The sequence below is a fragment of the Lepidothrix coronata genome, unplaced genomic scaffold, assembly GCF_001604755.1.
Source record: "Lepidothrix coronata isolate B3197 unplaced genomic scaffold, Lepidothrix_coronata-1.0 Scaffold304, whole genome shotgun sequence".
NCBI classification, from domain to species: Eukaryota; Metazoa; Chordata; class Aves; order Passeriformes; family Pipridae; genus Lepidothrix; species Lepidothrix coronata.
In genome coordinates this window covers 875778-899744 of record NW_016690484.1, presented here as the reverse complement: position 1 = coordinate 899744, position 23967 = coordinate 875778, and the positions used below count along the sequence as shown (strand labels likewise).

General features: G+C 52.2%; 2 protein-coding genes across 4 annotated transcripts; both read left to right on the top strand.

The window, feature by feature from the left end:
- The first annotated feature begins 571 nt into the window (after positions 1–571).
- FBLN7 (fibulin 7) lies at positions 572–7313 on the top strand. Of its 3 annotated transcripts, none has more exons than XM_017837428.1 (7): positions 572–1814; positions 2289–2459; positions 2739–2864; positions 2939–3076; positions 4056–4193; positions 5230–5368; positions 5492–7313. In XM_017837428.1, exons 1-7 carry the CDS (start codon positions 1697–1699, stop codon positions 5862–5864), a joined length of 1203 nt encoding a protein of 400 aa, XP_017692917.1. In that variant the 5' UTR covers positions 572–1696; the 3' UTR covers positions 5865–7313. The 3 variants fall into 3 exon arrangements, with proteins under 3 accessions (XP_017692917.1, XP_017692918.1, XP_017692919.1); XM_017837429.1 differs by having other exon boundaries at positions 1701–1814; positions 2621–2864; XM_017837430.1 differs by lacking the exon at positions 572–1814 and having other exon boundaries at positions 1823–2459; positions 2621–2864.
- A 2623-nt stretch (positions 7314–9936) lies between these two features.
- Positions 9937–23944, top strand: ZC3H6 (zinc finger CCCH-type containing 6). The gene is made up of 12 exons (XM_017837424.1): positions 9937–10113; positions 14109–14289; positions 14779–14904; positions 15458–15713; positions 15928–16049; positions 16142–16258; positions 17318–17429; positions 17968–18077; positions 18515–18768; positions 19501–20003; positions 20399–20638; positions 21513–23944. The coding sequence occupies exons 1-12, from the start codon at positions 10022–10024 to the stop codon at positions 23009–23011; spliced, it is 3612 nt and encodes a 1203-aa protein (XP_017692913.1). The 5' UTR covers positions 9937–10021; the 3' UTR covers positions 23012–23944.
- The last annotated feature ends 23 nt before the right edge of the window (positions 23945–23967 follow it).

Here is a 23967-nt window from a genome sequence, read left to right as displayed (position 1 = left end):
CTATGGGATGTGGGGGCCGTGCCGGTGTCCCATGGGATGGATGTGCGGGGCCGTGCCGGTGTCCTATGGGATGTGGGGGCCGTGCCGGTGTCCCATGGGATGGATGTGCGGGGCCGTGCCGGTGTCCTATGGGATGCGGGGGGCCGTGCCGGTGTCCCATGGGATGGATGTGCGGGGCCGTGCCGGTGTCCTATGGGATGCGGGGGGCCGTGCCGGTGTTCCATGGGATGGATGTGCGGGGCCGTGCCGGCGCCGGGGCGGGGAAGCGCCGCGTCCCCTGCACGGGGCAGCGCGGGGGCGGCGCGGGCGGGGCGGGGAGAGCGCGGGGAGCCGGTCCCGGAGAGCGGCGGGGCCGCACCGCACCATGCCGGGGGTGCCGGGGCCGCGGGGCCGCCTCCCGCCGCTGCTGCTGCTGCTGCTGCCGCTGCTGCTGCCGCTCCCGGCCGCGCCGGCCGCCCAGGTGAGCGGGGAGCGGGACCCCGGGAGGGGCTTTATGGGGGGGCACGGGGCTCCTCTCCCCTTCCCGCCCCCTCCCCGGAGCCGGAGCGCCCCGACAGTCCTGCGGTGCAATCCCCGCTCCTGCCCCGGGCCCCGGCAAACAGGTGGGCGAAGTCCCAAACCGCGCTGAAACCGCGCTTAAAGCGCGCCCGGCTTCCTTCGGGCTATTTTTCCCCCCTCTCCCTCTTACCCCACACCTGAAGCTGCCCCCGAGCACACCGGCAGCAAAGAATGCCCGTTTGGGGCTTTTGGCGGGGACTTTACGGCTTCGCGATGGCTCAGCATCCCGCCGGAGCTCGCGCTGGCTGCCGGAGTTAAACCCAGCCCTAACAAAGAGCTGTTTATTAAAGCCAGCGACGCGCCAGCATCTATTTGCTTTTACCTCCCTTCCTCTGGGACCGGGGTATCCCAGAGCTGCCGGCACAGTCCGGCTCATCCCCACCGGCAGCCCGGGACCCCCGAAACTGCTCCCAGGGAACCAGAGGACACCCAGTGCGTTCTTTGCTGGCGCTGGCGTGTTTCTCCTCCCGTTTTGGAAGCGGGAATCGTTTCGGTGTGGTTATGAAAGAAGGGGAAGGAATCCCTTGAGCCAGGTGGGTCAGAGCCCACCGGCTCAACTTACTTTCGCAAAGCTCCACAGCCCCTCTGTGCTGTCTCCCCACTGTGCTGCCTTGGATCTCTGAGCTCTGGCTTTGCTTTTTTTTTGCCTCGGTTTTAAGTCAATTCCACAGGAATCCCATAATAACGGTGCCCGTCTCCGGCATGAGTCAGTCCCGAGGGAGCGATCGGTTTGCAGGCAGGAGTCCCACCAGCGTTCCTGGCCCCGGCAGAGCTCACAAGACAGCTGTTTTCCTCTTGTTTTGTCATGTGGCAGCGGGACGGGGCTCTGGAGCTCCAGCAGGACGAAACATGAGTTATAGCATCTCTCCCAGGGCTGACAAAGCCATCCCAGCTCTGCCCGGAGCGCGGCGTCACCCGGGTACATTCCAGGGAGGAAGCCTGGGCTGAGGACTTCTTGCCCAGGTGGAAAAAACTCCTGAATCTGCGTAAATGGGGGGGGGGGGAAATACAAAATCAGTAGTTGGATCCCGGGTGGCGCGGCAGCACCGGCACCGGAGCAGGATCCCCATCCCCGTCCCCATCCCTGTTCCCGCAGAGCTGCCTCAGCAGGCAGCAGCTCCTGGCCGCCATCCGGCAGATGCAGCAGCTGCTGAAGGGGCAGGAGACGCGTTTTTCCGAGGGGCTCCGTGTCATGAGGAGCCGGCTCAGCTCCCTACACTCCACCCTGGCCAAGGCAGCTCCAGAGGCACCCACCGGTGAGTCCTTCCCGGCCTCCCACGGCCTCGGAGCACCGGCAGCTCGGGATGCTCAGGGCCGGGACAGGTGGAAGTCTGGGCGTGGAGTCACTGGGATTCAGGTTGGCAATTCCTGCTGTAAATTGGAGAGCTTCTCCGGCCTGGGGAGGGTGAAAAGGGTGAGAAGCCCTCACTGGCAAAGCCAAGAGCTCCTGGCAAAGCACAGGAACGGGCTGGAAAACTGGTGTCTCCAGCAAAAAGGCCACAGTTTGGTGCTGGGAGTGTGAGGGGGGTTGCAAAAATGTCACCAATTCCCTGCCAGCCCCAACATCCCTGCCAGGCGCTCCTTGCGGGGCTGGATGTTGTCAGCGGGACAATATTCCAGGAAAATAATGTGTAAAGGGAGGCTTGGAGGGACTGGGTGAGCTCAGGAGAGTTGGGGATGGGAAGGATAAGGCCCCCTCCAAGCTGACCCCTCTCCCTGTGGTCTCACAGTCTCCTGTCCTGCCCTCCAAGCCCCCACGGATGGGAGGAAGTTCGGCACCAAGTACTTGGTGGAGCACGAGGTTCACTTCACCTGCGACCCGGGTTTCCAGCTCCTGGGCTCCAGCACACGGATGTGCCAGGCCAACGGCACCTGGAGCGGGCAGGAGCCCCGCTGTGAAGGTACCACTCCTTCCCTGCCTGGCAACGGCGCTTGGAAGAGCAGGATGTACCGTGGCCTTATTTGAGTATGGGGAGCTTTGGGGGCTCACCAAACGGGGAGGGATCACGGCTACCTCCTAACATCCCTGGGGATGCTGCTCAAGGAAAACTGGGAATTACAGGTGGAGCCTCCCCAGCGGCTCAGCAGCAGAGATGAGGGGGGAAAAAGCATCGGGGCGCTGCGGGGTCCGAAGCATTCCCAAAGGAAGGTAACGTGGAACGCGGCTGCTTTTCCCCCAGAGATCAGCGAGTGCTCGAGCAGCCCCTGCCAGAACGGCGGGACGTGCCTGGAGGGGCTCAACCAGTTCAGGTGCCTCTGCCCCCAGCAGTGGACTGGGGCCACCTGCCAGCACCGGGCACAGACGGGTGGGTGACCCTTCCCCGGGGGCGTGAGCTGGGGGTGCTCCGTGCCCCTTCCTCACCCCGGCGTGCCCCCCCAGCTCCTCCCGCCTGGAGCGTGACGGACGATCCTGCGTTCAGCCGCCAGCCCCGCTGTGCCCAGGTGGCCCAGGCCCAGCAGTGCAGCTGCGATCCCGGCTTCCACATGAATGGAACGGCCGCCAACGGGCTCTGCCAGGGTGAGCCACGCTGGGAACCGGGACACGGGCGGGGGATGCGGGGCCCTCGCGGAGTCACGGCATGGGGCGGGTTGGAAGGACCACAGCGGGTGAGCATGTGGCACAGGATTGTGTCCAGGTGGCTCTGGAATATCTCCAGGGAGGGAGCCTCCGTGCCCTCCCTGGGCATTGTGCTCCAGTGTTCAGGTGGAGCTTCCTGGGCATCAGTTCCTGCCCATTTCCTCTTGTCCTGTTGCTGGGCCCCCCTGCTCCAGCCTCTGACACTTCCCTCTGGATAATGATAAAGATGGATAAGGTCCCCTCTCAGCTTCTTCCTGAGGCTGAACAGCCCCAGCTCCCTCATCTCTTGTAGGAGATGCTCCAGTCCTTTCACCCTGTCCTCTAGACCTGCTCCAGGAGCTCCATGTCCTTGTCCTGAGGAGCCCAGACCTGGACCAGGCACTGCAGATGTGCCTCAGAGGGCTGAGCAGAGGGGAAGGATCCTCTCCCTGACCTGCCGCCAATGCTCTTCCCGGTGCATCCCAGTGCATCCATTGGCCTTCCTGGCTCCCAGGGCACACTGCTGGGCACGGACAGCTTGGTCCTTCTCCATGGAGCTGCTTCCCAGCCTGTGCTGGTGCCTGGGGTTGTTCCTCCCCAGGTGCAGGACCTGCATTTGCCGCTATGGAATTCCAGACAGTTCCTCTCCAGCCTGCCCATGTCCTTCCAAAGGGCTGCACAGCACCCCGGGAGATCAGCCACTATTCCCAGTTTTGCGTTGGCAGGGACCTCGCTGAGGAGGCTCCAACCCCTTCATCCAAGTCCTGGATGGATGAGTTAAAACTGGGCTCAGTATCAACCCTTGGGGGACTCTGTGCTGCTGATCCCAATCCCCTGGGATCTGCCACTGCCCAGTTCCCAACCTGCCTCGCCGCCCACTCTTCCCGAGTTTTCCCAGCAGGATGCTGTGGGATCCTGGCTGAATCCCTGTTCTCCGCAGACCTCAATGAGTGCGAGGTGTTCCAGCGGGACGGGGGTCCCCGGCTCTGTGTCCATTCCTGTGTCAACCTTCCCGGCTCCTTCCGCTGCTCCTGCCCCTCCGGATACGTCCTCCTGGGAGACGGCAGGAGCTGCGAAGGTGAGGGGGGGGGCTGGAATCCACGTGTTCCCAAGGGATTTTTCATTTCCCCCTCCCTCTTTTCTCTCCATTTCCATGGGCAGAAATCCGAGGGGGTTGGCACAGAGGGGAGGGTGAGGATGGAGCGACATTTTTGGGGATGGAGGCGGAAGGAGGATGTTTGGCTTGGCGGGAGCTCCGGCTGGATGGGGAGCTGGGCAGGGAAACACATCCCGGGGTTGTGCTGGGGGAGGGAGGGAAGGGAAATCTCCACCTGAGGGCTTCAAAGAGCCCCCAAAATTAAAAGAAAATGCTTTTCTGGAAGCTCCTCTCTCTCCTTTCCCTTTTCCTTCTTCTCTCTCCCTTCTCCCCTTTCTCCTTCCCCTCCCAGAGCGGGGGGGAAGATGATGGAGTGATGCTTTGGGGCTGCACCTCCCTGAAAATGGGGATGCCTCCAAAACAGGGAATCCCTGGCAAGAACCAAAAATAATATTAGAACCCCAGAATTCCACAGCAGGGCACCAGCTCGGAGGGCAGTGTCCTCTCCCCCAGTCCCAGGGAAGTTGGGAGGTGGGTGGGAACGGTGGGAGGCCAGCACTGCTGAGAGGCTCCTCCCAAAAAACAGGGAAATTTTCTGCTGGAATGTGTTGATTGCTGCAGTTCAGGGTGAGAAAATCCCGATTTCCCCTTTTCTCCCTGATTTCCACGGGTTCTGTGGTGTCTTGTTATTGCTCCCAGCAAACCCTTTGCATTCCAGTTCCTCCAGGTGTCCCACGGGTGTTTAGTAAATAAAAGGGGATGGTGTGTCCAAACAACTGAGCAGAAAGTTTGGAAAAGCAGCTGCCCTCCTGCTGCCATTAACCCTTGCTGGCCCTGGGCAGAGCCTGGGGAGAGGAGACGGGATTTTGGGATGCTCCCAGCCATACTCCCATATTTTCTGAGTCCTATTTGACCCATTTCAAGGTGGCTTTGCCTATTTTCCACCGGAATGCACCTAAAAGCGAGGTTGGTTGGAGTCTCCCAGGGTCCTGACCTGCCGCCCGCCCCTGTTTTCCAGACATCGATGAGTGTTCCCTCTCCCAGGATAACTGCACGGGCGGGAGCAGCTGCATCAACACTGGGGGGGGATTCCAGTGCGTCACCCCCCGGTGCCCCCCGGCCGTCGGGAACGTCTCCTACGTCAAAACCTCCCCCTTGTAAGTGTGGTTTGGCACAAAACCCACGGCATGGCATCCCTACGGATGCAACACCGAGGCAGGTGTGGGGCACGGGGATCCCGCGTCCCCAGAAACCTCCTCCCTCGCTTTTCCCCTCCGCAGCCAGTGCGAGCGCAACCCCTGCCCGATGGAGAGCCGGTCGTGCCACCACGCTCCCAAAACCATCTCCTTCCACTACCTGCCGCTGCCCTCCCGGCTCGTGGCTCCCACGCCGCTGTTCCGCATGGCCACGGCGGCGGCTCCCGGCCGGCCGGGCCCCGACAGCCTCCGCTTCGGGATCGCGGGCGGGAACAGCCGCGGGCACTTCGTGGTGCAGCGCTCGGACCGGCACACCGGGGAGCTCATCCTGGTGCAGAGCCTGCAGGGCCCCCAGACCGTCCAGGTGGACGTGGACATGTCCGAGTACCTGGACCGGGTCTTCCAGGCCAAGCACTTGTCCAAAATCACCCTCTTTGTCTCCGCCTATGAGTTTTAGGGGAGGCGGTGGCGGCGCTGGCGGCTCCCGGGCCCCGCTCAGCGTCCTGTCCTGAGGTGCTTCCCAGGTGGATTGACACCTGCCTGTGTGCAGGAGGAAAACCCAAACGAGGTGGAAAAGAACCGGGAAGTGGGGCTCCATCCTCACCCCCAGCTCCGGAGGGATGATGTCCTACAGCCACCTGATTTCCTAAGGATTCCTGCTTTTTCCTTTAGGAAGGCAGTGAAGCAGAGCATTGTGGGAGGAGGGAGGCTCCTGGCCTTTCCCGCTCTCCTCCCTGCTGGCCTGGGATTGCTTGGACACCAGCTCCCTAAAAACATGCCTCTGCTTCCCTCTGGATGCTTAGAATCTCCCTGGAGCCTGCTGGGGATTGAGGTCCATTGCCTTTATCCCCTGGGATTGATCAGGGCTGGAAAACTCCATGAACATCCACCTGGCTGGCTCCTGGTGCCCTCCTTGGCAAGCTGGGCAAAGGAGGAATCCCAGCGCTATCCCTGCTCCTTAAACCTCCCCAATGGGAATCCCCTATGGATCTCCCTCGCCGTGACCTCCAAGCTGCGTGTGGAGGTGGGAATATTCCCTGCTCCACCAGCCACAGCTTCCATCCTGGTGTAGGAGCGCTGGGAAGAGCTGGGATTCGGCTCTTCCCGGGGGGATTCACCCCCCTGCTTGTGCATGTTCTCCTGACATTCTGCATGTTCCCATGTTCCGCTGGATTTAGCACAATTAAAGGATGATATAAAGGATGGCACCAGAGTGAAGCACCCAATGGATGTGTGGATGGTGGGAATGCTCATCTGGAGCCATCCAGGAGAGCTCTGGGTCTGGTGGGGCAAGAATCTGTTATCCAGAGTTTTACTTTCCTGCCTTACATTGCCTGGGAGGTGGCTCATTACCCCTGGAGCATCCTCATCCTGAGCATCCCCATCCCTGAGCATCCTTCCCCCCAAGGAAACTTCACCCTGAGCGTCCTTTCCCCCGGGAATCCTCATCCCTGAGCATCCTTTTTCCCCCTGGAATCCTCACCCTGGAACACCCTCATCCCTAGGAATCCTCACCCCTGAGCATCCTGCTGAGCTGCACCCACCAAAACCCTTCCCAGTCCTGTCCCCACAGAGGGAGATTTCCCAAGATGGCTCTGTCTCCTGAGGGGGAGATGGATCTCTGCATCCTTTGGGGGATCGAGCTCCCGGATTTTTTTGGGGGTACAGCCTTTCCATGGGAGCTTGGGACGGGTTGGATCTCTCCAGGCAGAACAAGGAGGGACATTCAGGGCTGCTGCCGGCGGATGGAGGATGTTTGGCTTGGCGGGAGCTCCGGATGGATGTGGAGTCGGGCAGGGAAATGCATCCCAGGGTTGTGCGAGGGGAGGGAAGGGAAAACTTCCTTAAAAAGCCCCAAAATAATAATAATAATAAAAAAGGCTTTTCTGGGAGCACGACTGCTCTTCTCCTTCTCCTTCTCCTTCTTCTCCTTTTCCTCCTTCTCCCATTCCCTGGCAGTTCCCAGCCTGGCTGGATGTGCTCCTGCAGCAGGCCATGACCGTATTTTGGGATGATAACAGAATCTGGGAGCCAAGAACCAGGAATCTGGGAGAGGACAAGCTCCTGACGGGGCAGAATAGTTTCCATGTGCTGCTTTCACCGGATAACACAGCTGGAGACGGGCGCCTGGACCGCGCTCCAGAGGCTTTTCCTTGCGGCGCAATTCCAGGCTGACAACATTTTCCTAATTCCCGAGGCCAGGGTGAGCTGGTTTCTCCCTTTCCAGCCCTGGAAAAGTTTAAGGTCAGCTCTCCGGGCTGCAAACCTCTGGCTGCCATTCCAGCTGACTCGAGGAGATTTTTTTCCCTTCCCAGAGTGGCTGCTCCAGCACCTTTCAGACTTCCCGAGGCTGGAAGGTGCAGAGAGAGGCTCTTCCGGCCCTGAAATGCACCTTTTCTTTGGGATAATAATATTTTGGAGCCAAAAAAACAGCTGGAATTCTTGGGCTCCCCTTTGGTGGGCACAGCTAGCTCCAGAGGCTGCCTCAAAAATTACCATTTCTCACCCCAAATGGCCCAGGGGGAGAATGTTCAGGAGAGAAATCTTGGAATTTCTTGGAATTTGGAAGACTGTTGGGAAAGCATTCTCTCTCCTCCTTACTCCATGAGGAGGGACAAGCCCCAAGCTCGGGGGAGGGTGGGTGATGAGGCAACTACAACATCCCATCCCATTTTCTCCTCATCACCCTCCACTTCCCAAAATCCATTCCTCATGGACCTTTCCCAGCAGAGCATCCCAAGCCTGGAGAATCCCTGATTTTCTCCTCACCCTCAGTCTGAGCTACAATTAAAAGAATGATAATTATTAAACACGTACAGGAACTTACCTTCAACTACATGTTAAAAATCAGAATATTTAACCAATATTTAAGGATTTTTTCCTTTTATTCCGGATTTGAAATCCCATTTTTTTTCCTTCCCTATAGCCTGGGGAGATGGTACTGAGCCCTGTGGGCACCATGGAGTTAATTGGTCTCCGTGATGGGGCTAATTAGGACTAATTAGCCCTGATGACTAGCTCCCCAGCCACCAGCACCTCCCCAGAGCCCTGTATCAGTCCCAGCACTGCTGGAATTGCCGTTTTCCAGTTGTTTCCTTGGATTTGCTTCATCTCCATGACGATTTGGACCCTCAGTCGAGCTTGGCCACATGGAGGTGGTTCTCCCCTCATGGATCTGAGGCTCTTCCCAATGGGAACCCATGGGAATACATGTGGCTGTTCCCTCTTTTTTTTTTTTTTCTTTCATAAATCGTGTTTTTCCCTTGGATTGCTGACGCTGGAAAAAAACCGAGTCCCACGTCCCGAAAAGCCCCGCGAGGCGGGGAGGCAGACCGGAAAAGGGAAAAAAAAAAGAAAGTAACTTTTTGGGGGACGTTTTTAATTAAGAAACATCCCGCCGGCTCCGACGGCCGCGTCTTCCCTTCGCACGTGTATTTATTGTTTTAACCGCTTCTTTGTCACGCCCTGACATCGCCGAACCGCGATTCCAAGGGAAAACACTTTTTATCTCGGTGGCGGCGTCACGGCCGCCCCGGGGACGCAAGTTTTATGTAATTATTATTAATGTCACTAATGAGCCCCGCGGGGCCGGGTCCCCCCCTCACGCACCGCCGCCAGGGGGCGCTGCCCTCAGCGCGTGTAGGGTGGGGGGGCGGCCATGACGCAGCAGCGGCGGCGGCGGGGGGGTCCCGTCGCCGCTCCTCGTCCCGGTTGTCGCCGGCCGGAAGCCGCCTCCCTTTTCCTCTCCTTTTCCCCTCCTTTTTCTTTCTTCTTCTCCCCTCCCGCCCCCCCCCCAAATTCCAGTGGGGAAAACGCGTCCCGGATGGCGCCGCCGTCACGTGACGGGCGGAGGGAGAGGGGGGACACACGCGGAGCGGGGCACGTGACGCCGCGCGCCGCGAGGCCCCGCCCCCTTCGCGCGCGCACGGCGGCGGCCGCGGAGGGGACGGGGGCGTGGCCCGCGCGTGACGCCTCTCCGGGGGTTGACGGGCGCGCGGGCGCACCAATGGGCGGGCGAAGCGGCGCGGCGGCGGCCAATGGCGGCGCGCGGGGGGCGGGCCGGGGCGGGGCGGAGGAGGAGGGGGCGGGGGAGGAGCGCGGCGGGGCGGCGGCGGCGGCGGCGGCGGCGTGAAGGGAGCGCGGCGCCATCGCGGCCCCGGCGGGCGCAGAAGACGCTGTGGCGGCGGCGGCGGCGGCGCGTGCGGGCCGCGGGCGCTTAAGCGAGCGTGTGCGGGCAAAGCCCCGGGGGGGGCCGCTGCTGCTGCTGCCGCCGCCGCTGCTGCTGCTGCTGCCGCCGCCGTTCGTCCTCCTTCACCACCACCACCACCTCCTCCTCCTCCTCCTCCCTTCTCAGCCGCCGCCGCCATTTTGTGCGAGTGCCTCGCGCGGGCGCCATGTTTGTAAGGAAGAATTAGGGCCGCCATCTCCGGCCAGCAGCACCTCCCTCCCCCCGTGTGTGTGTCCTCCCGCTCTCCTGTGCCCCGGGGCTGCCGCTCGAGCCGCCGCCGCCGCCGCCGCCTCCTCCCGCCGCTCCGCACCGCGGGCAGCGGCGGGGCCCTGCCTTCCTCCACCTCCCTCCTCCTCCTCCTCCTCACCACACCACAGCCAGGCACAATGGCCTTTGAAAGCCTGTTCTCCAAACCCCCAAACCCAGTTCTTGACCCAAACATGCCCGACTCTGACAGGCAACATGCAGGGGACGAAAGGTCGAGTAACATTCTTCTCTCTCTCCGCTTCTCATAATGGTGGTACTTAGTGGGGTGATGCTGGTAATGATGATGATGCTGATGCTGATGATGATGCTCTGTTAATGTGCCTGAGGGGGTTAACGATGTTTTTGGGGGGGCAGGTCACCTTCAGGCTGGACCGGGGTGGTGGTGGGGGGAATGCAAGGAGGGGAGGGGGGGTGTCACTGCATTAAAAAGTGCATTTTTTTAGCAAGGTTTTAATTTTTCCTTACGGAATGCATGCGTTTTTACATCTTCATTGATTTACTCTGGCTGGGAAGGGGGGCTGTTTTCCATTCTTTCCATAAATTGCACTTTCCAGGGGGTGTCTGTTGAATGTCACCATTGTTCTCTGTCTCAGGCAGGAAAGGGTGCTCCGACTTGGGCGGGTTTTTTATTTTTGGCTGTTTTTGTTGATACCACAATCTCTCACTAGAGCCATATTTAACGTCATTTTCTTGCCAGATTCCACCTTACACATTTAACTGGATCTTTTTTTATGCAGATTAAGGGCTGACTGACGTTATCTTTGCCACCTCTCAATCCCCATGCGCAGAAACCAGAGTCCTGTTCCTGGTGAAAGGACCTCTGTTCCTCCCTCCTTCCCTCCCTCCCTCCCTTTCTCTCCTGCAGCTGCTGGAAATTCAAATCCTTTCTCCAGGCAGCCCTGGCCTTCCTAACTAGTTCCAAAAATACTGTGCCAGGGTGGGAACTACCCGTCCTTCAGCCTACACCTACTCAGAGCATTCCTGACACAGCTGCAGGAGTTAAAAACGCTGGGTTTTTGGGATTCCCTGAGTTTGGCCTGCCCCCACACAGCTCCACAACCCTCTGTGGTACTTCAGAGGGCTGGAAAACACTGGGAAAAACAGACCAAGACAAAAAAACAGGAAGGGGGCTCATGGGCAAATGCAACAGTTTCCTCACTGGAGAAAGAGTCCCTAATTCCGTGTGCAAAAGTGGGAAGTGCTCCCAAAATAGTCTTGGGATTCAGTGAAAGGGTCAGGGCAGAGCCCAGAGCTGCTGATTCTTGTTTTCCCCTTCTTGCTTGTCATTGGGAAGTGGTCCCAAAATAGTCCTGGGATTTAGGAAAGGGTCAGAGCTGCTGATTCTTGTTTTCCCCCTTCCTGCTTGTCGTTAGGAATTGGGAAGTGGGACCAAAACACCCTGGGGTTTAGTGCCAGGTTCAGGGAAGAGCCCAGAGCTGCTGGGTCTTGTTTTCCCCTTCCTGCTTGTCCCTGGGAAAGGGTGGAAGTTGTGTCACGCTCCGTGTTCCATGTGCTGTGCCCTAAGCACCCCAGGGATCCACGGGGATTGCCTAAGCTGGGACACAGAGCTGTGCTGGGGAGTTCCCAGGAGTCAGGCCGTGCCTTGTTACTGTTTCAGGGGTTGAAAATATCCCGTGTTTTCAGGACAAGCCTGAGTGGCTCCGGGTTCTGCTGGGAGCAGAGTTTTTCCAGCTTGGAAAGCAGCCATTCCCACCAGTACAGCCAGTTGTGACACTGGTAAATTGTGCAATAGAACCATTAAGTGCCACCTAATACTCTAATTAATTGTAATTTATAAGCGTTGCTTTATAATGCTTTAATTCCCAAATAGCAACAAACACGACCCGGGAGATCATATTTTTGGTGAAATACGTTCTTAATTCGCTGCAGAAAAGCCCCAGCTCCAGGTTTTTGTGTCACATCAGGTGTGCAAATGCAGGACCAGTAGAACCAGTTCACTGCAGGGAACACCCATACTGGGAACCTCGCAGATTCCACCCGTTTGTGCAGCAGGAATTCAGGGCATTGCTGTTAATACATGGTTTGATTTGAGCTGATCTGTAGAATTCTCAAAAGTTGCTCAGTAAAAAAAAAAAAAAACCCTGTCTGGCCACACTCTGAATATTCCGAGTTGGAAGGTTGTTTTAATCCTGTTTTAATCCAGTGTCTTTGATTTTGTTACTGTTTTTTGAGCAGTAGAAAACAGTAAAAAGCCCTGTCTGTTCACAGTTTGAATATCCCAAGTTGGAAGGTTGTTTTAATCCGGAGTCCTTGTTTTCTCAAGCTAAATTGTTTGTAATTCTTTAAATGTTTGTAGTTAACTCCTCTTGGTGATGTTATTTTGGTGATGAAGGGTTTGAGCCTTCAAATACAGGGACCTTGGAAAGGTTTTTCCTGCAAGGTGAGCATTTAGTGAGGATCTCTTGGTTCTGTGGGTGAGGAGGAAGTTGAAGGCAAACTCAGTTCCAGCAAATAAACACATAAATCAGTGCCAGCTTTCCCAGGAACTTTAGAAAATCACTTGGAGTTCACTGACTTTCACTTTTTTACTCCTCCCAGCCACCCCCCTGGTTTTATTTGATTTTCCCAGTCAAATTTCTGTGTTATTTGGAATTACTTTCCTTATTAATTCCTAATTTCTTTAGCCTAGCAGCACCCTAGTCTCAAAATTTGGGGAGTTTTAGCCCTCTAATGTCTTATTTTAGGCATGGAGTTTTCATACAATAATATTTCATTACTAAAATAATTATTATCTTCATTATTGAGCTCTTTATCATTTTATAAACCTGTCGAGAGCATTGGGAGGGAGGTTTTTTTTTTTCTTTAAATTGTTCTGGACCAGTGTCACAAACGCTCGGGTGGTTTAAGGTCCCCTGCACTATTTTAAACCAAAATATAATTGTTTTTAACTCAGACCTTTCCGAGGCCCTGAATCAAACCTAAAATTTAGAGGCCTGAATAATGTTTGAGGCTGGAGATCCCCATAATATTGGAGGAAATGCATCCTGGGTTTGGATCTTGGACTTAAGGAGCTTGAGGTGTAAATCCTCTTTTGGGCATAAGGAGTTCTATTTTTACAAATGACCCGGAATGAGGTGAAGGAAGGGGAGTTAAAGCCCCAGGTTTGAAGGTTAGAAATGAAGTTAAACCACCAGAATCTGGGGGAGTCATTTGAGGTGTGGGGTTTGATTTTTTTTTTCCCTGCCCAGAGATGTGGATTTTGGTTTTCCCTTCCCAGAGATTTGTGTGACTGCTCAGTGGTTTCTCCAGCCTGATTCTCCCTGGGTTCTGTTCCTTTCTGATCCATTTGGGAGATGCCCTAGGAATCCCCTCGGGACAGTGGGAATCTTTCTGGGGTTGTTCTCACATATCCATGGAGCTCTGAGTAGCTGGAGATTGTGGAAGAGGGGGAGGCTCTGCTCTGCTTTCCTAGTGCACAGCTCCAGTTTGGGATTTAAATGGGAATAAAAGCCTCTAAACCAGATGAGAATTCCTGCCCTGTCAATTCCTTGAAGCTTTCCTTGAAGAATAACAGTTTTCCCAAGAAATGATACATTTTTGACCATTACCTTTCCAAGTCATATTTATCCAGTTAGCTTGTGGCTTTTCTTATTTTTCTTTTTTTTTTTTTTTTTTTTAATTTTTACATTCTGGAAGTTCAGTGCTTGGAAAATGCCTGGATGTTGTGGAAAGAATTTAGGGATTAGAGGGCTTGTGTAATCTTCCCTCTGACATGCAATCCAAAGGATTGTATTACGGAGAGTGTTTTACCTGGAAAGTTATTCCAGCCCTGGATGTGTCCCAGAAGTGGAAGTCTAGGAGTGCAGTTCCCCAGGGAACTGGGAAATGGGAACGACCTTGTTCCCAAAGAGCATTTTCAGTGGGTATTTGAGGAGGATAATTTAATTGATCCTTGAGGGAACGAGTTTAGCTGATCTTGTCAAAATAGAATTGGGTTTTTTTGGGATAGCTGCAGGTGTTTCAGGAATATTTATGCTCCAGTTTCACTTTCTTGTTAATTCCAAGAAATTCCAGGCCGTAGGAGGTCATACAGCAGTCATGTCTTCTCCCTGGCTTATCCATTTATCCCAAAAATCACAGCTTGGGCTTGCTTCAAACTTCTTAACCTTTTTAATTTTTTTTCCAGTGCTAACGAGCTGGACAGTGACGTGGAATTTTATTGTCCTGCTGTTTTTCCTCCTACAGAGAAGATGGAGAGCTGGAAGACGGGGAAATAGATGATGCTGCCTATGAGGATGTGAAGGAGCACAGCACAAAAGGGGATGACAAGCAGAAAACCGAGAAAGGCCACCGGAAATCCCGGAAAAAACGCAAAAAAGAGAAGGAAAAGAAGAAATCCAAGAGGAGAAGACGGGACAAGCATAAGGTTAGGAACAAAAAAACCAAAGTATTGGAGGTGCTGATTGGAATTGCAGGTTTCCAGGTTTAGACAAGAATCCAGGGAACTGGAGAGGGAAACTAAAATGGTGTCATTTGTATTAAGACTTAAACTGGTTTTAAATCTCAAGCAGTGGTTTAAGTTAAGCCCTGGCCACTGAGAGCAGGCTTGGAAGCTGAACCACAGGGATCTGAGAGTTTTTAGGATAAAGAGGCAAAAATGTCAGTTTACCAGTTTCACTTTTGTGCTGATTATTTATGGAAAGAAAAGATTTGAGGCAAGACGAGTGAATTCTTCAGGAAAATTCATTGGGAAAACGCAGCTAAATAGAGATTTTAATCAACTTCAGTGCAAGAGGTTAATAAAACTTGATCCTGGAAAACGAAACCTGCTGGTCCTTTTTTAAAAACAGAGTGTTCTCATATGGATCCCTTGAAATTCCTGGTGGTCCCACAGCTCTTTCTGCTTTTTTTCCAGCATAATTCCCCTTCCAGCGATGACAGTTCCGACTACAGCCACGACTCCGACATGGAGCGCCCGGAAAGGCCACACAAGAAGAGCAGCAGCTCTTCCTACAGGGATTATGATTCGTCCTTCAGTCAGGTAGGAGGTTTTTCCAAGGGATTTCTCAGGTGGCATTTCAGAAATGCCAATGGAAACGCTGTGGTTCGGGAATTCTTGGCTCGATCCCGGTGCCCGTTCTCCCAGATTTCAGGGAGCACGTCTGGTTCTCATCTCCCTGGGTATATTCCCAGATGGAGAGCAGGATCTGTGGCAGAAGGGAGGTAGTGTGAACAAGCTTGATACCAATTTTTCCTCCACGAGGCAACAGGAATTAAGGAATCTTTATTACTAAGGAATATTTTATTGCCTATTTTGGATTTAGATGGGGCTAAGAGGAAACAGCTCTTGAAAAGCCATTTTGCAATATCTAAAGTTGATTCTGCTGCCTGGGAGCAAAATTTGTCCTGGTTTTTCCCAGTCTGGGAATCAAAAATAGTGGTTTTTACTGAATAACTGGTTTTCTTTGTATTACTGATGCTTTCTTGGGGCAAATCTGGGAGTAAAACAGCCCCAAAAATGGGTTTTTAGAGCAGTTCAGAGTGTGGGATTTGGAAATACAGAGTTGCTTCCTAATTCAGTCCCTTTCCTACAGCATGGGCACGTGTCAGGGAATTACATGAGTTCCCAGAAAATGCAGCATAAAAAAAATGTGAAAAGTAAGGAATATGATGACTACAGTCACTACAGCGATGAAAACTTTGGGAATTACAACGAGGAAGAAAAGGATGAGGATTTTGCTGACCAGCTGAAACAGTACAGACAGGCTAAGGAGACCTCCAGTGGGGATTTGGGACCTCCATTCCCGAAGGAGCCGGTGAAGAAACAGGGGATGAAAGGGATCCAGAAAGGTAAGGGAATTCTGGGGGGCAGCAGCTGTGTCCTGGATCATTCTGGGATGGAGACCTGGATGAGGGAAACTGCCAGGGGTGGCTTCCCTGCCGCCAGGGCTGGTTAGAAATGACATTTCCAACAGCAAAAAGAGAGTTACTTTGTTCCACGATGTTACTAGAGAACCATTTCCCCTTAATTTCCTGGTCTGAAGAGGTCATTCCCGTTTTCCAGGCATTTCCCAGCGAGGGAACAATTACAACGTGGGCCGAGGGCGTGGGATGCAGAAGAAGCTGAAGCGCAAAGATCGTGGCAGGGGAAGAGGAGGCAATAAAGGATCTGATGGCTTCCATGAGGTACCTGGGATCACAGCCCTTATTCCCAGTGCACCCCGTGGCAACTGATATTTGTGCAGCATCGGTAAAAGGTGGATTTTTTGGTTTTCCAGGATGGCAAACCAGTGAAGAAGTGGGTGAATATGAGCCAGGAGTTCATCAACCAGCACACGGTGGAGCACAAGGGCAAACAGATCTGTAAATATTTCCTCGAAGGCAGGTGCATTAAGGTACAGTTTTAATTCTTTTTTTTTACTTCATTCTTAGCTGATTTAAAGAAAACTTGGGTGTTGCAACTCAATATTTTGATTTCTGAGGTTTTGAGGATGTATTGATAAATCCAGCAGAATTGCTTGTGGGAAAACATCCTCTTCTGTTACACATTTTGAATTTAACTGCTATTAGATTCCACTTAATTTATTAATTCCATTGTAAGTATTATATTTTTATTAATATATGCAATAAAAGCATCTGTGACAGCATCATAAACTTACACTGGCAATGCATCATATGTAAATACCATATAAAAATATTTTATCATATGATAAATCTCACAAGTCTGGAACCTAAATAGGCAACAATTCCTGAATATATTAAGTTGTTTGTTCCTTGCTAATTTGGAAACATTGATTTCCAAGTGATTTCTCTCTCTAAAAAGTGGGATTGGTATAAAACACACCCTTAAACCACTGGATGCTTCTTCAGCGAGTGACTCACTTTTCTTTGGTTCCTCAGGATTTAGAAGTGGAATATTTTATGTTTGTTTCTCAAATGGTCAAAATAAAGGCGAAAATTATTGGAAATACTGTATTTCTTGCTGCCTTTGAAAGTTTGGCTCAGTGAGACGAGTATTTGCTGCCACCTTCAGTTTTAAAAGGGGCTGAAAGAGCACTTGGTGTTTTGTTCATGAAAATAAATGCTAAAAAGATCCACAACCCCCCTGCCCAGCAAAACAATCCGAATGGATAACAGGATGTATGGAAAATAATTCAGGAAAATATTGGCTTCAATGCCTTTTTTAATGCAAATTCCAAGGTGGAGGCAGAGAAAAGACCTGAGACTGTAAGAGCAGCTTGTTTTCTGTCACCACTCTGTATATTCCTTTGAAATCCAATCCAGGAATTTTCTCCTATTACTCATTTTAGGGATGTGATTATAATGCAAGTCAGTGTTAGTCAAGATAAGAAGTTTCAGCTGAGGAGCTGAGGAGGATGTTCTTCTTTCAATGTGAAATGAAATTATTCAGCATTTCACTAATGGCTTTTCCTTGTTTTTTGATTTATTTATAGGGGGAACAGTGTAAATTTGATCACGACGCAGAGATTGAAAAGAAAAAGGAAATCTGCAAGTTTTACATCCAGGGTTACTGCACCAAAGGAGAGAACTGCATTTATTTGCACAATATCCTTTGAAAACACTTGAGAATTCATCAGGAAGTTTATATTGCTGTTTATTTCTGTTTATTTTGGTGTAAGTGATTTTTAAGGGTGGCTCTTTCTTTCCTTAAGAGACTCTACGAAAGATGGTAGATTTGTTACAGATGATTTTTTTTTTCTTAACTAGTTAAGAGGAAAAAATAAGTATAAAATCTGGGGTTGTGTCAATTTTAAGGATTTTTAACATTTTTAAAGATAAAACTCCTTGAAGTTGAGATATAGTTATCTACATATTTTTTAACCTCTGATCTGTTCCTGATTATTGTTGTTGTGCTTTCCTTCCCCTTTTTAATCACAACTTTAAAATGAAATCCAAAGGCCACAGAAATGTAATTATGAGGAGAATTTTAAGTGGGAGTAAGAGGTAAGTTGGTTTTTAGCTTCCAAATTTCATAACGTGTGGCATTGGAAAGATGAATTCCTGGTGAAGAATTGAAGGATAGCTGCCAGCTGGATTTTCTAACCTTCCCACAGTGTTAGGAATCCTTAACTCCCTGAATTACATGAATTCCCCTGCAAGTTCTACCACACAGGAGCCAAGTGCTATCAAGGAGATAAGTGCAAATTCTCTCACGCTCCCCTGACTGCGGAAACAAAGGAGCTGCTGGATAAGGTGAGGGATCCAGGCACTAATCCTGACCTCTGCTTCACGTAGGATTTTCCTGTCTCTCTCCAGTCACTGCCCAACAGGCCTTAACAGAAGAGGGGGGTGAATCCAACACTAAAAACATTGGGAATCTTAGAACAACTCCTTCCACTCCTCTCATGTGTCCACTTCCTTTAGAATTCCTGTCTGAAGGAAGTGGACTTGGGGGGAAATTGTCCCTTCTTGGCTACTGGGAGTAGTTTTCTTCCTGCCTGGGAATTGGGTGTCCTGCAAAACAACCCCCAGAAATGGGTTTATAAATCCTCTGAGTGGGATGTCAATATCCAGGGAAGGTTGTTTATTTAAATATGTGAATAATAATATTTAAATGGGAGGTGCGAGACTAAATTGAATTGCAAATAGTGGGAAATTGATGGACTGTTTGCTCCGTGGCTTTGTTCCAGGTTTTGAATAACGAGGAGGAGCCCCAGAATGAAGATGAGAAGGAGCTGGAGGAGCTCCGGAAGCGGGGCATAGTTCCTCTTCCCAAACCCCCTCCGGGCGTCGGGCTCCTGCCAACCCCCCCAGAGCAATATCCCTTCTCCGAGTCTGACATGGAAAATTATCAAGATCCTTCAGGAGATTATAAGAAGATCCCGTCTCTTTTTGAAATAGTCGTGAAGCCCACTGTGGATTTGGCCCACAAAATTGGGAAGAAGTAGGTGTTGGAGTTCTGGGTAGAACTTCTCTGAATATTTCTCATTTAATATTTAATCATTGGCTTCGTTCCTGTCAGGATTCTGGGATAAGTTAAGGATCTGCCAGATACTTGATATCAGAGTTATTTAATGCATTCCATGGAAAGGCTTGACCTTCCAGAAGGTCACTCTGTTGGCTCTTGCTTTGGCATCTCCATCTGCAGGTGGAGCAGTTCATTCCCTGCTCCAGTCTTTTTGCAGTTGGCTTTTCCTTGAGGAAAACTGATGGAGATGAGCCAATGCTGAAAAAAATGTGCTTCCAGCCAAACTCTGTTGTCATTCAGGATAAGAGGACATGGCCTCAAGCTCCACCAGGGGAGGGGCAGGAGGAATTTCTTCATGGAAAGGGTTGTCAGGCATTGGAAGGGGCTGCCCAGGGAGTTGGTGGAGTCCTCATCCCTGGAGGTGTTCAAGGAAGGACTGGAAGTGGCACTCGGTGCTCTGGTCTAGTGACTAGGCAAAGGTTGGATTTGATGATCTCAGGGGTCTTTTCCAACCTAAATGATTCCGTGTGATTCTGTGATATATGGAATGGGCGTAGTTAACTCTCTTGGAAAACAATTCTGCTCCTTTGGGATTTTTATCCAATTTAAGGTCAGATAAGTATGAGTGGGGAGGGGGAGGAGAGAGCCAGTGGGCTGTCAGGCTTTGTAGATCCAAAATTTGATTCCTTCCATTTTCTCCTCCCCCAGGCCACCGACCTTCTACAACAGCGCGTCGCCCCCAAGGCCGCCGTTCCAGGGCAACGACCCGCATTCCCAGCACATGTACAATCCGGGCTCGAGTCCGGGGCCGGGCCCCGGCATGTCCCAAGGACACAACGGGCCCCCGATGCACCCCGGTTCTCCCGGCCACCATCCCTGCGGAGGGCCCCCGGGGCCGGGAATGCCGCAGAGCCCCCCCATGCAGGGGGTTCCCCCGGGGTACATGGGCCCCCAGAACCAGACTGGGATGCCCATGCAAGGGCAGCAGGGGGGGCCGCCCCTGACCCCGCCGGGGCTCGGGGGCTCCTACAATTCCCCCGGAGTGCAGGGACACATGGTGAACATGCCCAGGGACAACCACTGTCCCCCGGGGCCGCAGTACCAGCAGATGCCCGGGGAATACGAGTCCATGCAGAACCCCGCCGACTTCTACGACAACTACTATTCCCACCAAGCTGTGCATAACTTCCAGCCGGCCAATAATTCCGGAGGTAAGCACGTCTGCTGGAAGAAGCTTGGAGAGAAACCTCCCGGAATGTCGTCAGTGTTCCGGCTTTTTCAGCTGGGGGTGTCCGGTTGTGTTGAATAAGTCATGTTTTGCTTTAGGTTTAGGTGGGACATTGGGAAGAAATTGTTGCCTGTGAGGGTGGTGAGGTATTGGCACAGGTTGCCAGGGAAGCTGTGGCTTGCCCCTGGAAGTGTGCAAGGCCAGGTTGGATGGGGCTTGGAGCAGCCTGGGCTAGTGGAAGGTGTCCCTGCCCATGGCAGGGGGTTGGTACTGGACCTTTAAGGTCCCTTCCAACCGAAACCATTCCATGATTCCATGTCTTATAGCTATGAAAACTTCTCAGGGATAGGTGCTAACCGGAGCTTTGTTCTCCTGCAGATGGAACATGGCACGGAGAGTTCCCAGACCACCAGGCTCACCTCATGGCTCAGGAGTCGCACGCGGGCGGGAGCGAGTCAGAATGCATGGGTGGCCACATGGGCCACAACCAGGCCCTCAACGTGCCCGATTTCCTGCCCGCCATGCAGAAGGCCCTGTATGCCAGGCTCAGCCAGAAGCACCAACGGGATGGAGACTCTGCCAGCAGCCAGGGCCAGAGGGCCATGAGCAAAGACGAAGGTGAGGAGGGTTTTGTCGGAATTCTCGACCCGGTTCTTGGCTGGGAATTAGCCGGGAATAAATCTGCTGACACTGATCTGCGTCACTGCTCACGTTACTGGGGATGCACAAGCAGCCACTCAGTATTTTCAGCTCTTCTTCCCACCTTCTTCTGGGATTTTAGTACAGGCTTAGTTGCTTCATCCTAGCTCCAAGGAAGAAGATCCGTGGATAATTTATGGATCTAGTTGGCACTTTTAAAAGGTTCTGTGGTTGATGATTACTTCTGAAAATCCCTGATTGAACCAGAAAGGTTTCTCACTGCCAGGAATGCAGGTGCATCCTAGATCCTGGTTTTTCAGTTGCACCTCTTGATCTTTTTTTTCTAGGGCAGTATTTTTTCCTCTGTGATATCCTTTAAAATTAAATATTCTTATTTCTTCCCACCCTGAATCTTGATTTCTCCCCCAAACCTTGGGATTTGGATTATAGTAAGGCAGCAGGTTTTTCATTTATCTGGTTTTAAGGGGCCATTTTACTTTTCATTCTCCCATCGAGACTCAGAGTTTAGATGTGAGGTTTTTTCACCAGCACTGTTAGACTTGTTTGGAAGCAGGTTATTTTCCCAAATATTGATGGATATGGAGAGAGAACATTGCAGAGCTTGGGAGTATTTCCAGTACCTCCAGGATTTTTTGATATGTCAGTTCTTTGGTTAGATGGAGTTTTGTCATTTTAGATACTGTTTTTATAACACAGGGAGTTATGATTTAATGTCAGATCTTTTCAGCTTGATTTCACTGAGAAGTTTCCCATTGTGGAGTAAATGTGTCGGATTCTCTGGGGATTAATTGCTTGAATAATCGAAATTCTTTGGAATTTCTTTGGTTTCTAGATGACAATGTCAACTGGTATTCCAGTAGCGAGGAGGAAGAGGGGAGCAGTGTTAAATCAATCCTCAAAACCTTAAAGAAACAAAGTGAAAACTTTAGGAATCGGCAGCAACATTCCACGGAGCAGCACATGCTGGGAATTCCTACGGATCCCAGGCTGGCCAAGGACAAAGGTATGGGGCCTCAGACTGCTGACCCGAGACTTCGGGCCTCTCCAAGGCCCAATCCCAGGAAACCCTCCGATTCGGCATCCTTGGACCCCCGGCTGGCCCGCGATCCGCGGATGCACAAGGTGAGCGAAGGCCACGCCGGCTCCTCCCTCGGGGCGGCCAAGCTGGATTTGCACCACGCGCACACCGGAGTCAAAGTCAAGCAGAAAGGGATGGACGACGACGAGGAGGACTCGGAAAGAGAGCTGAGGGAACGGGCTTTCCTCATTCCCTTGGAACCTTTGCCCGGCGTCACGTTAAGGGATCCCCGCTCCCAGCTCCGGCAGTTCAGCCACATCAAGATGGATGTGACCCTGATGAAACCCAACTTTGCCAAGCACATCGTCTGGGCCCCGGAGGACTTGCTCCCAATCCCTTTGCCTAAGCCCGACCCCGTCTCTTCCATCAATTTACCTCTCCCTCCGCTCATTGCCGACCAGAGACTGAACAAACTGCGGAATCTGAAGAATGATCCGCACCCGAACGCGATGCCGGCCGACCCCCGGCTCGCTGCCAAGGCCAAGAACAGCCTTGCGGGCCGGAGCGGCTACTTGGATCCGGCTGCGGATTCCCACGCCAGTAGCTCCAGCAAACTGGGGGATCCCCGCTTGCAAAAGAATGTGGATCCCAGACTCCACAGACTGTCGAGCGCAGACGCGCACCACGGAGTCGGGAAGGATTCCCACCCTCCCAAGTTTGACCCCCGGCTCGCCAGAGCTGCTGCCAGCTCATCCCAGCCCTCGGAAGCCGCGACTCCGAAACCCGACCCCGACGCTCTGCCTCCGTACGCGCCCAAACTGTCCTCCAGCGGCGTCAGGCTGGGAACGCCCGGCTCCATCCTGAGCGGGATCAGTTTGTACGATCCCAGGGATCACGGCTCCGCCTCGGACACGGCGCCAGCCAGTTCGGGAGAGAACGGAGAGAACCAGAAAAAAAGTATTTTGAAAAATTCCAGTAAAAGCGAGCCCAGCCTGGCGGAAGACGCGTCCCTGCAGAAAGCCGCCTCCAACGCGGAAAAAACCACGGAAGGATCAGCGGAGTCTGCTTCGGACAAAGCGAACAGCACCAGTAAATCTCAGGCTAAACACTCCAGCGCTGCTCCTGCCGTGCATAATCTCCCGATCCAGGCTTTGTCGGGATTAATCAGGCCGCAGTACAGCGACCCCAGGCAGGTGAGGCAGCCCGGACAGGTAACGCAGACCCCGGAGAACGATCCCAATGGGGAGTCGGATGATAAATCCTTGAAAGATGTTTTCAAGACTTTTGATCCAACCGCTTCCCCGTTTTGTTAGCAGATGGCTTTGGAGCCTTTTTACCGTTGTGGATATTGCAGTTCTCTGCTGTTTTGTACCTGGGTTACCTCTTTTGGCTTTATTTATTTTTAAATTATAATTCCCACCACTTTTCAGCTGCTAATCCCGAACCACACGCAGTTCTCCAGTGCGCTCGAGTGTTTGCAAAGCTGTGGTATTTTCTAGAGAATCCTTTTTTTTTTTTTTTTTCCAATTTCAGGGAGACTAATAATTGACCTGTAGAAAGGAAACCAATTCCCCCCGGATCGTGTTAGAGCTGAGAAAAGCACTTTCATTGTAAATAAGTCATGGAAAATCCCCCGAGCTGTATATGTGTGAGCTGCCTCTTCCCAACCACCACTTAGATCCGATTGCCACATTTGTATAGATCCAAGCAATATTATGTACATTAATTCCCGGGAGAGACGCCGTTCCAGGACTGCCAAACCCCCGAACCGATGGAAAACCTGCGTAAATGAATTCCAAGGAAACCGTCGCTCCTCCTTTTCCGATGCGTTGATGTAAGACACGGACAGTTTTTATTCCTGCAGTCGATATTAGTGTAAAAGAGACTCTATCGCATATTGAGGATGAAATAAAAATGTCATATCTTTTCAAAGTATTTTATTCTATGCTGTACATAGAAAAAAATTGTGAAGTACATAACTAGGAGAAGTAACTGTTCAAAGTGGAGAGAACTACGTTGTCTAATACGAGAAATAAAAAAAAGGTTTTTATTTAATTTCTTTTCCACACCTACACGATTGGGATTTAGTGCTCCGAGTTCCATTGTGGTGTTCATGTATTTCAACGTATTTTTGTATTCAGCTGCTTAATTTGTATTGCTTTTTTTGTATGGCTGTAACCGCAGTACTTGTATTCATGGTGTCTCGGCGACATTTTTAACAAAACAATTAAAAAGGGTACCGTTAATCCCTGGTGGTGACTCCGTGGGG

What these genes read in the sequence shown, in the direction of transcription:
- FBLN7 (XM_017837428.1), top strand. Translation starts at nt 1,697, where the DNA reads ATGCAGCAGCTGCTGAAGGGGCAGGAGACGCGTTTTTCCGAGGGGCTC. An exon ending in CGCCAACGGGCTCTGCCAGG is followed by an intron (nt 3,077 to 4,055) that starts GTGAGCCACGCT and finishes TGTTCTCCGCAG; the next exon opens with ACCTCAATGAGTGCGAGGTG. An exon ending in TACGTCAAAACCTCCCCCTT is followed by an intron (nt 5,369 to 5,491) that starts GTAAGTGTGGTT and finishes TCCCCTCCGCAG; the next exon opens with CCAGTGCGAGCGCAACCCCT.
- ZC3H6 (XM_017837424.1), top strand. Translation starts at nt 10,022, where the DNA reads ATGGCCTTTGAAAGCCTGTTCTCCAAACCCCCAAACCCAGTTCTTGAC. An exon ending in GATGAAAGGGATCCAGAAAG is followed by an intron (nt 15,714 to 15,927) that starts GTAAGGGAATTC and finishes CCCGTTTTCCAG; the next exon opens with GCATTTCCCAGCGAGGGAAC. An exon ending in TCGAAGGCAGGTGCATTAAG is followed by an intron (nt 16,259 to 17,317) that starts GTACAGTTTTAA and finishes ATTTATTTATAG; the next exon opens with GGGGAACAGTGTAAATTTGA.